A 16,237-nucleotide genomic window follows, 5' to 3' on the forward strand; every position below is an offset into this window, starting at 1 on the left:
TACCAAGTAACATCTCTTTCACATCTGCCAAGGCTCAGGGTCTAATGCGGAAGAGGTGGTGGAAAGAATGTAAGAGCCAAAGGAAGGGTAGGACTCCTTACAACGTGCTCCCTCCAGACATAAACTGGCCTGGATATCCATGACCTCATAGTGCCTGACACTACCTACACAAGACCATCATAAGAGGAGGAAAAGATCATGACATCTAAATAAGAGAGAGACTGATTGAGATGGGGAGGGGATGTGATGGAGAATGGAGTTTCAAAGGAGAAAGTGGGGGGAGGGAGGGCATTACCATGGGGTATGTTTTATATTCATGGAAAATGTTAATAAAAATTGAGAAAAAAAAATCACTTCTCCATCACATACCTATGTGCCTCCAAAAGTCTGAGCTTCTTGGGGATAACCATACATGACACATAGAAGGCATTGAAAACATGTACTCCTGGAGCTGGAGAAATGGTTTAGTGATTAAGGCACTTGCCTCCAAAGCCAAAGAACCTAGGTTCAATTCCCTAGAACCCGTGTAAGACAGATGCACAAGGTGGTACATGCATCTGGAGTTTATTTGCAGCAGCTGGAGGTCCTGGCATGCCAATTCTTTCTCTTTCCCTCTGTAACGCCCCCCCCCACTTTCTCTCATAAATAAATAAAAATAAATTTAAAAAACCATGCACTCCATGAGAAATGCAGGAAGTTCACAGAGCAGAGATCATGAATGTGAACTTCTTGGAAATGCTTTGAGCATCTGTAAGCCACTCATATGTGCATGTGAACAAGAGTATATATGTGCTGGGCTGGAGAGATGGCTTAGTAGTTGAGCACTTGCCTGTGAAGCATAAGGACCCTGGTTCAAGGCTCAATTCCCCAGGACCCACGTTAGCCAGATGTACAAGGGGAGCATGCGTCTGGAATTCATTTGCAGTGGCTGGAGGCCCTGGAGTGCCCATTCTTTCTCTCTCTATCTCTTTCTCTGCCTGTCACTTTCAAATAAATAAATAAAAATAAGCAAAAAATGGTCTGGAGAGAAGGCTTAGCAGTTAAGTGCTTGCCTGTGAAGCCTAAGGACCCTGATTCATGGCTGGATTCCGTAGGACCCACGTTAGCCAGATGCACAACTGGGCGCATGCGTCTGGAGTTCATTTGCAGTGGCTGGAAGCCCTGGTGTGTCCATTCTCTCTCTCTGTCTGCCTCTTTCTCTCTCAGTCTGTCGCTCTCAAATAAATAAATAAATAATTTAAAAATAAAAAATAAAACAACAAAAAATTTTAAAAAGAGTGTGCACGTGCCAAGGAGAGTTTTTCTGGAAGAATTATCTACAGATTATATTGGATGCTCATCTATGTTGATTACATTTTAAAAAATACTTTTATTTATTTGTTTGAGAGAGGAAGAGAGGGAGGGAGAGAGAGAGAGAATGTGCAGAGCCAGAGCCTCCAGCCACTACAAACAAACTCTAGATACATATGCCACCTTGTGCATCTGGCTTACATGGGTACTGGGGAATAGAACCTGGGTCCTTAGGCTTTGCAAACAAGTGCCTTAACCACTAAGCCATCTCTCCAGTACTGGTGATGACATTTTAAAAAGAAAAGTTACAACTTTTTGTAATGGAGCTATACTACCCAGACCACACATGTCACCCTTTGCCTTTGGGAACACAACACCACTACATTCTTTATTTATTAACAAGTTTTGAGACATATGGAACATCTCCAAGCTTGTCTGGAACATGAATTAGTCAAATCATGAACATCACTGTCCTATAAGACATCTTCCAAAAAGCATACAAGGAATTGTTATTACTGGTATTTCAGAGGTCATACTTGGTTGGGGCAAAGTGTACTTGTCAAACAACAGAAACTAAAGTCTTAATGTGGAGTTAGAAAATGGAGTCAGTTTAGTAGTATTTTTATTTCTCCATGCCAAAAAAATAAATAAAAATAGTTGGGCTGGGCATGGCGACATATGCTTTTTATCCCAGCCAGCACTCGGGAGGCAGAGGTAGGAGGATCGCCATGAGTTCAAGGCCACCCTGAGACTCCATAGTGAATTTCAGGTCAGCATAGGCTAGAGTGAGACCTTACCTCAAAAAACAAAAACAAAAACAAAAAAGAAAAACAGTAGGACTGGAGAAAAAGCTCAGCAGTTGAAAGAGCTTGTTTGCAAAGTCTGACAGCCCTGGTTTGATTCCCCAGTACCTACACTAAAGCCAGATACACAAAATGACACAAATATCTGGAGTTTTTTTGCAGTGACAGGAGGTTCTGGAGTGCCCATACTCTCTTTTTGTCTACCTATTTTCCTTTATTTCTCTCTGAAACAAAAAAAAAAATAAATATGCTTCTTTTTAAAAGTTGATGAGCAAAGCCTGAAAACCAGGGTTTAAGTCCCCAGTACCCAAGTAAAGCCAGGTGCACAAAGTGACACATGTGTCTGGAGTTCACTTGCAATGGCAAGAGGCCTGAGTGTGCCCTTACTCACTCTCTGTCTGTTTCTCTCCCTTAAATAGACAATAGACAGACATGATAGTAGGTAGGTAGGTAGGTAGGTAGGTAGGTAGGTAGGTAGGTAGGTAGGCAGATAGATAGATAGATAGATAGATAGATAGATAGATAGATAGATAGATAGATAGACAGACAGACAGACAGACAGACAGACAGACAGACAGACAGATAGATATAAAGAGTGAGTAGGCCTTCAGGGAGCCAGCAGTACCAGGAGGCAAACCTGGCCCCAAGTAAACTCAGTACCTAAAAATAGATCTACCATATGACAGATATTCCACTCCTGAACAAATACACACCCTAGACTCTACACTTTACTAGACACTTGCTCAGACCTGTTTGTTACTGCTCTATTCACATCAGCTAGAAAATCAACTCAGCCCAGATGCCCATCCAATTATGAATGGATAATGAACAAGTGTTACAAATACACAATGGAGTTGTATTCAATGATAAGGAAATCCGAAATTATGGAATTCACAGAAAAAAAAAGTGTCCCATGTTCCCTCTCCTAGGGAGATCCTAGCTTGTAATACTGAGATGTTTTTGTAAGTTGTTGTTACCATCAGTACTAGTGGTCTGGAAGCTAAATGAGGTTTGCAGAGAGGAGAAGCAGGGAGGAAACAATAAGTAGGCAAGTGGTTCAACAGAATACAGGGCTGGAAAGGTGTTAGGAATGAAAGGAAAAGGGAAGGAGGGGCGGAGAGGTATACAGAAAACCACAGACAGTATGAATAAGTGCCACAGAAATCCACTTCATTAGCTAATTAAAAGACAGCTTTTTTAAAAAGAGAGACCTAGAGACGGCTTGAAAAGAAGTATCCTGCTGAGGTAGAGAAAGCTTTACTTTGAAGCCATGAGTTGTAGATGAACCCCATGGTCAGAGGTGGGTACCTCCTTTCCTCACAGTTAGCTGCTACTCGGGGAGTCCCCCAAGTCAACCCAACACTTAATTACCCACCAGAACAAGATGGCAAGTCCCTGTTGCTGAAGACGCCACAAACTGGAATCACAGGACACTGAGAAATCAAGTAGGAATTGAGATGGAAGCCATCTCCCTGCAGAATATCTGCCACAGCAATGGAAGTCTCTCTGCGAGCTCGTGGGGAATGAAAGCGATCACCAGTCTGAACAAGCTGTGGATACTGTGTGCGACACAATCAACCAGCCAGGCCACAAATAGCTATGAGTGCACGTTAGTTATGGGGGTGAACAACGGCTCTCTGATAGGATGAAAGGGCCTCCTACTGGGATGAAATTCAAGCCTGGTACTGAGAATCACGTCAAAAATCTATGGCTTGGGGGGTGGAGAGATGGCTTAGTGGTTAAACATTTCCCTGTGAGGCCTAAGGACCCAGGATGGATTCCCCATTACCCACATAAGCCAGATGCACAAGGTGGTGCATGCATATGAAGTTTGTTTATAGTGGCTGGTAGCCCTGGCACGCCCATTTGTTCTCTCTCTCTGCCTCCCTCTCTCTCTCTCTTTCTCTCATCTCTCAAATAAAATAAAACAAACCCATGGCTTAGAAGGCCATAGACCCCAGAGGGAAGCTTCCATTGTCCTTTGGCTAAACAGATAGTATACCCATCAAACATCCTTCTTCTAAGTGAGAATGTTTAATCCCTTTAATTAATCCTGATCTCAACTTGGTTTTAACAAAATTAACCAAGAAGCTCCTTTAGGTGCTTGAGAGACAGCTCAGTTGTTAAGACAGTTGCCAGCAAAGCCAAAGGACCCAGGTTCATTTCCCCAGAACCCATGTCAGCTAGACATACAAGGCGGCACATGCATCTAGAATTTGTTTGCAGTGGCTAGATGCCCTGGCATGCCCATTCTCTCCCTCTCTCTATCTCTCACTCTCACTCTCTCAAATAAATAATAAATAACTAATTTTTTTTAAATCCCTTTTACAAATGGTAGCAAATATCTAGTAGACTCAATACTCAACAGAATGGGAAGAAGAGAAAGTCCAGGGCTTAGCGCCTGAGCCACCTCTACCACACCCTCCAGGGCTCCAGGAGCACTGCAGAGGAGGGAGGGGAAGAACATGAGTGCAGCACTTTCTGCTATCCAGAGAAATGTCTCTATGGAGATGCTGCAAGACACTGAGGAGACCCAGACTCATTGAAGTAGAAAATAAGAGGCTGTAGAGAGCTCCACCACACCCTCCAAGGCCCAGGTGCAATGCAGAAGAGAGGGCAGAAATGTCATAATGGCTACAGGGCATACATGCATACAGAAGGGCAACGTCCTTCCAACATGAGCCAACTGTGCATTCATGACCCCGTGATGGTGACCAAAACCCCTTCAAGTCCACCACAGTTCTGGGCCCATCAATACTGTGACACAGAGGCCAAAAAAGGGCAAAAAGAATGACAACAGAATGAAGGAGGGAATACCTTGAAAGAGGAGGATCCTCAGGGGATAGAGCAGGAGGAGAGGGGGCCAAAAAAGATAAAGGGACAGGAACAAAATCAAATTACTGTTTTTTTCAAATATTAAAGTTCTCAATAAAAAAATAAAAATCAGCTGGGCATGATGGCACACACCTTTAATCCCAGCACTTGGGAGGCAGAGGTAGGAGGATCACCATAAGCTTAAGGCCACTCTGAGACTACATAGTGAATTGCAGGTCAGCCTGGGTTAGAGCAAGACCCTACCTCGAAAAACAAAACAACCCAAAAGGGTGACTCAACTGAACTATGAACACATAGCGTGTATCAACGCACATAATAAAGGTTCTAGAGAAACCTACAAAGCTAAAGTAGATGAGAAGTATTTGCATTCAACTTATCCAACCATCCCTGAAAAGCACTAGAAACAATGATAACAACTGAAGTGGAAGAATCAGGAATTGCAGCTAGAATATTCTATCATATATCATAGTAGATACGCTATCATATATCAGTTTTTGGCATTTCGTATTATGACCTTTCCACACATGTGCATTGTGCACTTGCAAAGAACATTTTTTCTTTTCATTGCTTTCTTTTTTTTTCAAGTTAGGTTCTATTTTAGCCCAGGCTGACCTAAAACTTATTCTACAGTTCCAGGCTGACATCAAACTCACAGCAATCCTCCTACCTCTGCCGCGCAAGTGCTGGGATCAAAGGTGTGCAACACCATGCCCGGCAACAAAGCACTTTTATCCCTCATGTGTCACACCGACACAGTGTCACTTCACAGACTGATGCAGAAGCTCATGGGTGCTCAAGTCTAGACCACATCACACAGTTGTTAAACAGAGAGGCCGAGGCATCCCCACATACCTCCCACTCCCCGGTGCTATGGTCTTTGTTTTAACATTTTATTTCCAATAGCAGAATAAATTCAAGGCTTTACCCTTTCTATTTTCTGTACATATTGGCAACTGCTCATTAAAATTGAAAAGAAAATCAAGATAACTAAGGAATTCATGCTAGATGGGGTATGCTAGTATGTAGCAGACATCAAGGGAAGTAGAAAAATAAGAAACTTGGAACTGTGGGGTGCTATGAAGCTATTTTAAAAGTAAAATGCTATGTTAGCAACTATGTGGTATATCTCTGTATGTGTGTGATTATTATTCCACTGATTTATTGCACACATGTCAAAAAGTGTAAAGCATTTGTACAAGTTAAAACAAACCAACCAAGGAGCCAAGCCACACAACCACCAACCCAGACAGCTCACCGGCCGCCCAGCCCACACCCTCCACCACAGCCCAAATGCAAATACTCTGGTAGCAGAGCCTTCCCTACAGAGGAGCTGTGAAGCCCCCACAGCAGTCTTCTGTAGCATGTTCCAGAAGACTCTGTCATTTGAATGGTACTGCAGAAGAGAAGCGGCATTTAGGTAATGGCACAGATGTTCCAGAGAAACAAGCAAGAGTCTTCCCAATCTAGCCAAAGCTGTGTTCTGTCTGGTTGGAGCCTTTCGGAATGAGTTGGGAGTCAGACTACAAGGAACTGTCTGCCATGTGTCACCACTTCTGAGGATGGGCACCACCTCCCTCAGATCCATTTAAACTAGCATCTTTCTTTTCATAAAAAACAATTATTTTATTCTTATTTATTTATTAGAGAGAGAGATGCAGATAGAGAGAATGGGTGTGCCAGGGCCTTTAGCCACTGAAAATGAACTCCAGAAGCATGTACCACCTTGTGCATCTGGTTTATGTGGGACCTGGCGAATCGAACTTGGAGTTCTTTGGCTTTGCAGGCAAGTGCCTTAACCAACCAACTAAGCCATCTCTCCAGCCCTAAACTAGCATCTTTCAATGTGGTACAGAATGAAGCATGACAGTCTCATCCACTGATGACTCTCCACTTCAGCGATCATATACTCGGTAGGGAGACGTCCGTGTCCCTCCGCTACTCCAGTACTGAAGATCACCTTAATGTATTCCACCCTGTGGTCATAAACCCTCTGCCAATGATCCCACAATCAGAGCTGATTTCATCCTAGATTGTCTCCTCCAAGAGACATCATTAGATCACTCTTGTGTGTCTATACACAAAGAGATCCTAATAAACAAAAAAGGCAAAAAATTCCTCAGATGTTTCCAGCAGATAAAATCATTAATCACATACTCCCAACTTCAAAGCAGAAGACTTAGAAATACCATCCTACTTTCTCTGTACTTGGAGAAGAATTTTTTTTTCCACTTCAAAGCACCATCCATTGGGTCATTTAATTATCGAACATGGGACAGAAGCTATTCACATAATGTCACCACTGCCTTTTTCGTGAAATATGCATAGGCCTAACTTGAGCTATATTCATTCGAGAAAAGTAAAAAGTAAGGGTGGGTAGACATTACAGCAGTCATCAATGTGAGGCTGTGACTGGACAGGCCATTCGGGCTGGGTTTTCTCATGCCTACCTTCTGAAGAACCTGTCTGGACAAGCTGACCACCTTACTCATCATGTTTCCTCCCACCCACGGCAGCATAATTACACCAACTTTATACGAAAACAGGGCTGTAATTAGATGCCTTGGGCAGCAAAACTTGTGTTCTTGGACAGAGGTGAATAAACTACCCGTCCCCACCTAGGCTGAGAAAGCAAGTGGGAGTAGAGGCTGGGCACTCCAGTGCTCCCTCGGCACTCTTCACAACATCACCCTGTCAAGATGTTTGCATGAAAAGCCAGACAGTAAGCATCTCCAGCTCTACAGGCCACACAGACAGTCTCAAATGCGCAACTGTGTGACTATAGCAAATCAGAAATGTACAGGAGCCGGGCGTGGTGGTACACGCCTTTAATCACAGCATTCGGGAGGCAGAGGTAGGAAGATAGCCATGAGTTCAAGGCCACCCTGAGGCTGTATAGTCAATTCCAGGTCAGCCTGGGCTAGAGTGAAACATTACCTCAAAAACAAAAAGAGAGAGAGAGAGAGAGAGAGAGAGAGAGAGGAAAGAAAGAAAGGAAGGAAGGAAGGAAGGAAGGAAGGAAGGAAGGAAGGAAGGAAGGAAGGAAGGAAGGAAGGAAAAGAAATGTAGATGAATAGCTGTTGTGGCTTCGACTAAGGCTTTATTACAAGATCATGGGCTGAGGAGATGGCTCAGGGGTTAAAGGTCCTTGCTTGCAAAGTCTACTGGCCCAGGATTCAGTTTCCCAGTACCCACATAAAGCCAGATGCACAAAGTGGTACATGCATATGGATTTCTTTTGCAGTGGCTGGAGGCCCTGGTGTGCCTATTCATATTCTCTCTCTCTCTCTAAATAAATAAATAAAAATTTTAAGAATGGAGAGATGGCTCTGTGGGTAAGGCACTTGCCTACAAAGCTTAAGGACCCAAGTTCGATTTTCTAGTACCCATGTAAAGCCAGATGCACAAAGTGGTGCATGCATCTGGAGTTCATTTGCAGTGGGAAGAGGCTCTATAGGGCACAGCCCCCCTACCCCTGCCATCTCTCTCTTTCTCTCTCTCTGCCAGGCATGGTGGTACACTCCTTTAATCCCAGCGCTCGGGATGCAGAGGTCGGAGGATCACTATGAGTTCAAGGCCACCCTGAGACTATGAATTCCAGGTCAGCTTGGGCTAAAATGAGAGCCTACCCCCCATAAAAGAAAATTTTTACAAATCAAGCAGAAGGTGAAACCTGACCCCTGAAGAACAGTTTGTCAATCCCTGTTCTAGAGAACCACCAGAAATGTAGGTGAAGGGTTGTAGTGGGTCCTAGTAATACTTTATTTATAGGAACAAGCAGAGGGACCAGACTTTGTCACTGCATAACTGTTTATCTCTGTCCTTGACAACCACTAAAAATGTATATGAATGGTTGTTGTGGGTTTCAACAATGCTTTATTTACAAGAACAAGCAGAGGGCCAGCTTCAACCCCTACACAACAAATCAGAAATGTAGATGCATCACTGTTGTGGTTTCCATTAATACTTTATTTACAACAAGCAGAGGGCCAGATTTGGCCTCTGTATAACAGTTTGTCAATTCATGCTTTACACAATTGGTAGATAACATAAATGTGCAATATAGCAGGCAATAGCCACATGTTACTATTAACTAAATAAAATATCATGATTGTGACCAAGAACCTATGTTTTAAATTCCACTACACCAACTTAAAAGTGAACAGCTTCATGTGGCAAGTGGTCCAGATTCAACAGCACAGTCTTAGCCACACTGTACTGTGACTGCTTCAAATGAGACATGAGCCACCTTCCAATTTATGGCATAAATTCTTGCTAAAGGAAGAGGATGCCCAGGACTTTACACTCACAGTGGGACGATATACAACTGAGAATTACGGTTTTGTTTTTTCCTTTTTTTTTTAATTTTTTCAATTTATTTTTATTTTATCTTTTCTATTTACTTATTTTTTGGTTTTTCGAGGTAGGGTCTCACTCTAGTTCAGGCTGACCTGGAATTCGCTATGTAAGTCTCAGGGTGACCTTGAACTCACAGTGATCCTCCTACCTCTGCCTCCCAAGTGCTGGAATTAAAGGTGTGCACCACCATGCCACCATGCCCGGCTTCTTTTTCATTTTTAAATATTTATTTATTTATTTATTTGAAAGACAGGAAGTGGAAGATTATAGATATAGATATATACATATATATGTATAGATATAGATATAGATATATGTAGAAAAAGAGAGAAAGAATGGGCTCTCCAGGGTCTCCTATTACTGTAAACTAACTCCAGACGCATGTGCCACCTTGTGCATCTGCCTCTATGTGGCTACTGGGGAACTGAACCTGGGTCCTCAGCCTTCGTAGGCAAGTGCCTTAATTGCTAAGCCATATTTCCAGACTGAGAATTATGTTTTTAAATGTGCAACTGCTCCATCAATGGGGCCCAAATGATCATTTGCTTTGAAGCAATGCAGCAGCTGCCTCAGGTACAAGTGCCAATAGTGAGTCAGGCCCTTAGACCTACCTAGCACCAAGCCAGCTTCCTTCTTTCTCTGGACACTGTCTTAAACCTTGACTAAGGGCACAGACTGCTTCAGCAGCTCCAGTCACTCAAAAGGCAATCCCAAACTTCCCTGTAAACCTTAAGTCTATACTCACAAAGACATCTCAGAGCACTGAGAACATATATTCAGCTAGATTGCCTTCTCCCAGAAAAATGCCAGACAAGGCCCAAACATATCAATCAGTAGGAGTTCCCACCTTGTTTGCTAAATAATCCCATTGCTTTTGACTGCTCTTTTATTTACACAACTAGTTTACATTTTGCATTTTATTAGAATGCCCAGAGATGGAATCCAACTAGAAGAGAATAGGATAGTTCACAAGTGCTTTTTTGTTCCTATGAGTAGTAATAAGAAATAATGAATCAACATTTCCTTTCAGAAACCTGCAATTCTAACTTTCTTCAATGAGAAAAGGAATCTTGAGAACTGAGACCATTATTTTGTAAGAAGCCTTTTGGATGGTGTGCATGTGGCAGGAGGCAAAGGTCCATGCAGAAGAGACAAAGAAAGGTGAGCAGCCATCCTGACCATTTTCTGGCTTTTGATAAAATATAATTATTCCCAACTGAATCCTTTGCAAACCTGTAGAAAATAACCCAGTGCAAAGCAAGACACAAACCAATAGTTGGCCACTTACACAGTCTTCCATCTGGATTTGCCCTACTTTAGCGAGAGAATTTTTGTCCTGCAAGAGGGTCACATTTTTGTTCATGGGGTATGGCTGCACCCTTACTGGGCATGTTACATAGCCATGATGCACAGAACAGATCTCACCTTTGCATAATCCTCAGATTCCAAAAGGTATATGGCCCCAAGGGTTTCAGTAGGGGTCTGACAGGGTAGAAGGGGTCTAAGGGCTCAGCTCCTTACCTCTGTCTGCAGGATGGCGGCCCTCTGTTCTTTGGCAGTAAGTGACTCTTTCAGCACCTCAATGTGCTGCTTGCAGTCTGAGTTCTGGTTGCTCAGGGTTTCAAGCTTTGTTTGTAAGGCAAGAAGTTCGGACTCCTTTTTGGAAAGTTCCTGCTTCAGCTGATCAATCTGGAAGACAGTAAAATGGTAAGCAATGAGAATGCATGGTTCCTAGACTTGATAGCATGACAACGCTGAGATCTCTTAATTCCAAGAGCCAGTGAGTATTAATCCCACAGGCCAGGCTATCAGTTTGCTTAAAGAGATGACCCTGGGGCTGGACAGGTGGCTTAGAGGTTAAGAAGCTTGCCTGCGAAGACTAAGGATCCAGGATCGATCCCCAGTACCCATGTAAGCCAGATGCACATGGCACACGCATCTGGAATTCATTTGCAAGTGACTAGAGGCCCTGGCATGCCTATTCTCTCTCTCAAATAAATAAAAAGAAATTTTGAAAAAAGAGATGAACTTGGCCTGGGAGAGGCCCCACAAGAGTAATAATGTCAGCAGTCTGCCTTCTATGGCACTGAGACCTTACGTTCAAAGTGAATGAAAGCTTTCTGGCAAGCCTACTTGGCCACAAACCCTTCAAGACCATTGTCACCACAGTTGACATGAATAATGGGGAGAACCATGTCAAAGTATCACCTCAATATTTTCTTTAAAGAATTACAGGTCTTGTTTATTTATTATTATTTTATTTATTTGTTATTTTGGTTTTTCAAAGTAAGGTCTCACTCTAGCTCAGGATGACCTGGAATTCACTATGTAGTCTCAGGGTGGCCTTGAACTCATGGCAATCATCCTATCTCTGCCTCCTGAGTGCTGGGATTAAAGGCGTGTGCCACCATGCCTGACTTGTTTATTTTTATATTAAGTACAGAGAAGACAAACTATACATATAGTAAAAATAAAAGTAATGCTGGGCTGGGGAGATGGATCATCAGTTAAAGGCTCTTGCTTGCAAAACCTGCTGGTCTGGGTTCAGTTTCTTAGTACCCGCAAAAAGCCAGATGCCATGGTGGCACATGTGTCTGCAGTTTCTTTGTAGTGGCAAGAGACCCTGAAGTGCCCATTTTCACATTCATTCTTTTTTTCTCTCTTTGCTGGCAGATAAAAATATTTTTTAAAAAGAACAGTAACTCAAGAACACCCATCATTCAATTCACCAAAATCAAAATAACAATTAGAATTATTTACTTTCAATTCTATTTCCTTTTCCCTTCTTTTGGAAATAAGTACTAGCCTGAATTTTGGGGTTGATTATTAGTTTTATCATGTATCTCCACATCTATAATATAATATTTAGTTTTGTATATTTGGAAACTTTGTGTTATGTATGCTTTAAGTTATATTCACAAAAGAGTGAATCCTACCCATGCACATCCACATACATGGAATCTGTTTTCTCTGAAGGAGAATATCCCACTGAAAGCTCTCCACAACTTACTTAATTGCTCTCCTATTGAATTGGGGTCATCCTAGAATTCTGGCTTTAATTTTTTTTAATTTTTAAAGTTTTTATTTTTATTTATTTATTTGTAGAGAGAGATAAAGAGGCGAGAGACAGCGAAAGAGACAGAATGGGTGCATCAGGGCCTCCAGCTGCTGCAAACGAACTCCAGATGCATGGGTCACAGTGCATCTAACTTTACATGGATACTGAGGGATCAAACTTGGGTCTTCAGGCTTTACAGGCAAGTGGCTTAACTGCCGAGCCATCTCTCTAACCCTTTTCTAGATTTTTTTTTTTTTTTTGCCATTATAACAGTGCTATTCTGAATATTCATCTCAATCAACTGGTATGTATAACAATTATTTTCTTGAATACCTATCTAGGAGTTAAATTGCTGGACCACAGAGCATGCACATCTAAATCTAATTTCACTGGATAAGACCAAAATGTTTTCCAAAGCAGTTATATTAATTTGCATGACCACAGCAGCTTGTAAGAATGCCAACCCCCATAGCTCACCAGGGTCTTATGCCACCATTTTTCATATTTTGCTAATCTGATATGAGTTGTGGTAGATGGTCTTCGGAGACAGCTTGTCCTGGTTCCTTCCCACTTATTCATCAATGTCACTCCTCTCAGCCACAGGTGGCATCTATTTTCCTCTCTTGAAACAGCACTGGAGTGTAGCTTTGCCCACTGAGTGCAGCCAGACATTGGTGTACCTATTCCTGCCCTGGCCAAGGGGACAATGAGTAGCTACTTTTCCCAGCACTGGAAGCAAGCCACCTTGGTCAAGTCCAACCACCAGTAACAACCTTCATGGGTAGAAGTCTACACCAGTAACATGGAGAGGCTGCACAGGCAGAGAAAAGGCTAGGGGACATAGCCTCTCTTTTTAATTTCCTTTTTATTGACAGTTTCCATATTTACAGACTAAACCATAATAATTCCTTCCCCCCCGCCACTACCAATTTACTATTAGTTTTAGTTGTTTGTTTTTTCATGTAGAAAAGTTTTATGAACAGTATCTGCAAGGAAAGAGAGTGAGAATATGGGTGGGCCAGAGCCTCCAGCTGCTGCAAATGAACTCCAGATACATGTGCCACTTTGTACATCTGGCTTTATGTGGATACTGGGGAGTCAAACCCAGGTAATTAGGTTTTGTAGGCAAGTGTCTTAACTGCTAACCAAGTCACCTCTCCAGCCCCAGATAATCTTTTTGTTTGTTTTGTTTTGTCGAGGTAGGGTCTTTATCTAGCCCAGACTGACTTGATATTCACTATGTAGTCTCAGGGTGGCCTTGAACTCACAGCACTCCTTCTACCTCTGCCTCCCAACTGCTGGAATTAAAGGCGTGTACCACCACACCCAACCAGATAATCTTTTTAATTATAATTTTTCAAATTGCTCCAAAAGTCTCTTTAAAATCATTTATGAATTCTTAATAATATCACTTTGTCTGTATCTCTGATTTATTACATTTCACCTCTGATAAATTATAGTAATGAATAACATTACTGGAATTTCGGCATTATTGTGCCCTATTGTTACTATAAAAACTCTCACTTAGTTATTATATATTACATTTTTCAACATGAATAGGGAGCTAGCTTGCAAATATTTTATAAACATTTTCATCAGTGTTTATGGGTAAACTGGCCTGTGGATCTCCTCTCTTGTATGTTCATTGGTTTTTTTTTTTTTAATTTAATTTATTAGTTTTCTTTTCAGTAAATACAGGCAGTTTGGTACCATTATTTAGGCTCATCTGTGATCTACCCCCTCCCATTAGACCCTCCTTGTTAATGAAAATGGGTCATGCATTGTGGCGTTAGCCCCCAGTTATTGGTATGATAAATGTCTCTGCAAATCATGACCCAACATGTGACTCTGACATTCTTTCCACCCCCTCTTCCGCAAGATTTCCCTGAGCCATGTTGGGTTCATTTTTGGTCTGCTTCAGTGCTGAGGTGTTGGGGGCCTCTGAGGCTCTGGCTCTCTGATTTGGTAGGAGTTGATTTTTCTCTGCGTTGATCTCCTTCCCCTTTGTGCTGGTATCCGGTTCACAGGAAAACATCACCCTTGCTTATTTCGCCAGTTGTCCTTAATTTCAGTTGGGCCCCTTTTGAGTTGTTACTGCTCCTTCCTTAAGGGGGCTCTGAAATAGTTCATGCAAAATTGGGTTATTACCTCTGGGAGTTTTAATTAGAAATCACCAGCAAAAACACCTAAACCTAGTATTTTGTTGTTTGTTTGTTTCTCCACTAACAATTTTTTATTTTTTTTTTTAGGTTTTATTTATTTGAGAGACTTAGAGAGAGAGAGATACAGGGAGAATGGGTGTGCCAGGGCCTTCAGCCACTGCAAACAAACTCTAGACACATGTGCCACCTTGTCCATCTATGTGGGTCCTAGAGAATCGAACCAGAGTCCTTTGGCTTTAAATGCCTTAACCATTAAGCCATCCCTCCAGCCTTCCACTAAGAATTTTTAATTCCAATTAAAATTTCATCTTCACCTGCAGAAAGTATTAATAAAAGTTAGGTATCTTTTCCAACAAGGCATCTAAGATCATGTTTTCTTTTTCAAAAATTGTTAACTCTTGCTCAAACAACCTCAGTAGAGGCATGTTAAGTTAAATAATCTTGTCAAAGTACCATTTTGGGGAGGGCTAATTATACACTTTCATATTCATTTTCTAATTCATTAGAATTAGAATTCATATTATCATTACTATTGTTTTGTTTTTTGAGGTAGGGTCTCACACTAACCCAGGCTGATCTGGAATTCACTATGTACTCTCAGGCTGGCCTCAAACTTACACCTCTCCCTCAAGAGTGCTGAGATTAAAGGAGTGCTCAACCACACCTGGCTGCTATTATTTTTAGGTTGGAAACTTATCTCACTAATTCTCAGCTTCTTTTTCATATGTTACATAAGACTATGACTTTCCTTGTCAATATCATTTGAACTTGATACCAGTAATTCAACCTACAATACTGGCATTGTCACAGTTCTGTTTTCTGATCTCTATTATTATTTCCAAACTGAGATGTGAATAATTTACAAGTATATTTCTCAATTTTCAAATGCATGGGTGTTTTCTACTTTGAAAAGTCATTTCATTTCTTACTTGCTATATGAAAATAGCATGTGGTCTATTTGATAAAAACCATTTGACACTTGGTATACCTTGCTTGATGATAGCATAATGTCAGTCATTATCTAAAATAAACTTTAAAAACAAATGAAATGCATGTGCTTTAAAAGAATAGGCATTCATTCAATAACTGTTCCATGCAGAAATCTATAATGGAATGAAACTGGGTAACCTATTCAGTATTCTTTATTCTTTATATCAAAACATCTGCTTCATTTCTTTATTACTTAGAGTATGGGTTAAACTAATTTCTCCTTGTCCTTCTGTCAGTATTTTCAGCTTTGGAAATGGTCTCTTTGCCTTACCTTCTGGAACATCTCTTGCTTCTTGTAAACAGCAATTGGCCCTCATCCTTTTCGTCCATCTGACAAAGCTGTGTGTGTCCTGTATCATAGACACATGTGATGTGGGCCCAGAATTTTCCTAGTGCTCTCCACCTGCACCCTCATTTCCTCACTTCTTTCTTGCCTTGTTTTTAATGACTCTTTCACATTCTTTTTTAGAAAGTATTTATTTGCAAGGAGAGAGAGGGAGACAGCGAGAGCACAAGTGAGACAAAGCACGAGAATGTGTGCTCCAGGGCCTTTTGCCACTGCAAATGAACTCGACTTATGTACCCTTCTGCATCAGGCTTTATGTGGATACTGGTGAATTGAACCTTAAACACTGAGCAATCTTTCCAGCCCTCATTCACATTCATTTTGACAAATGGCTTGTGACTTATGTTTGCATGTGTTTTACTGCACTAACTTCTAACATTTATACTGTTGCATAAAG

The 16,237-nt window shown here is 41.6% G+C and overlaps 1 protein-coding gene across 14 annotated transcripts in view; it reads right to left on the reverse strand.

Annotated features, from left to right (window-relative positions):
• Positions 1-16,237, reverse strand: part of Erc2 (ELKS/RAB6-interacting/CAST family member 2) — a 1,023,973-nt gene that overhangs the window by 721,946 nt on the left and 285,790 nt on the right. For all 14 annotated transcript variants that reach the window (XM_045136003.1, XM_045136012.1, XM_045136010.1 and 11 more), the window contains one exon: positions 10,806-10,973. In XM_045136003.1, the coding sequence (XP_044991938.1) occupies positions 10,806-10,973 (168 nt within the window). The remainder of the gene's footprint in view (positions 1-10,805; positions 10,974-16,237) is intronic.

The sequence above is a fragment of the Jaculus jaculus genome, chromosome 16, assembly GCF_020740685.1.
Source record: "Jaculus jaculus isolate mJacJac1 chromosome 16, mJacJac1.mat.Y.cur, whole genome shotgun sequence".
In the NCBI taxonomy this organism is placed as follows: domain Eukaryota; kingdom Metazoa; phylum Chordata; class Mammalia; order Rodentia; family Dipodidae; genus Jaculus; species Jaculus jaculus.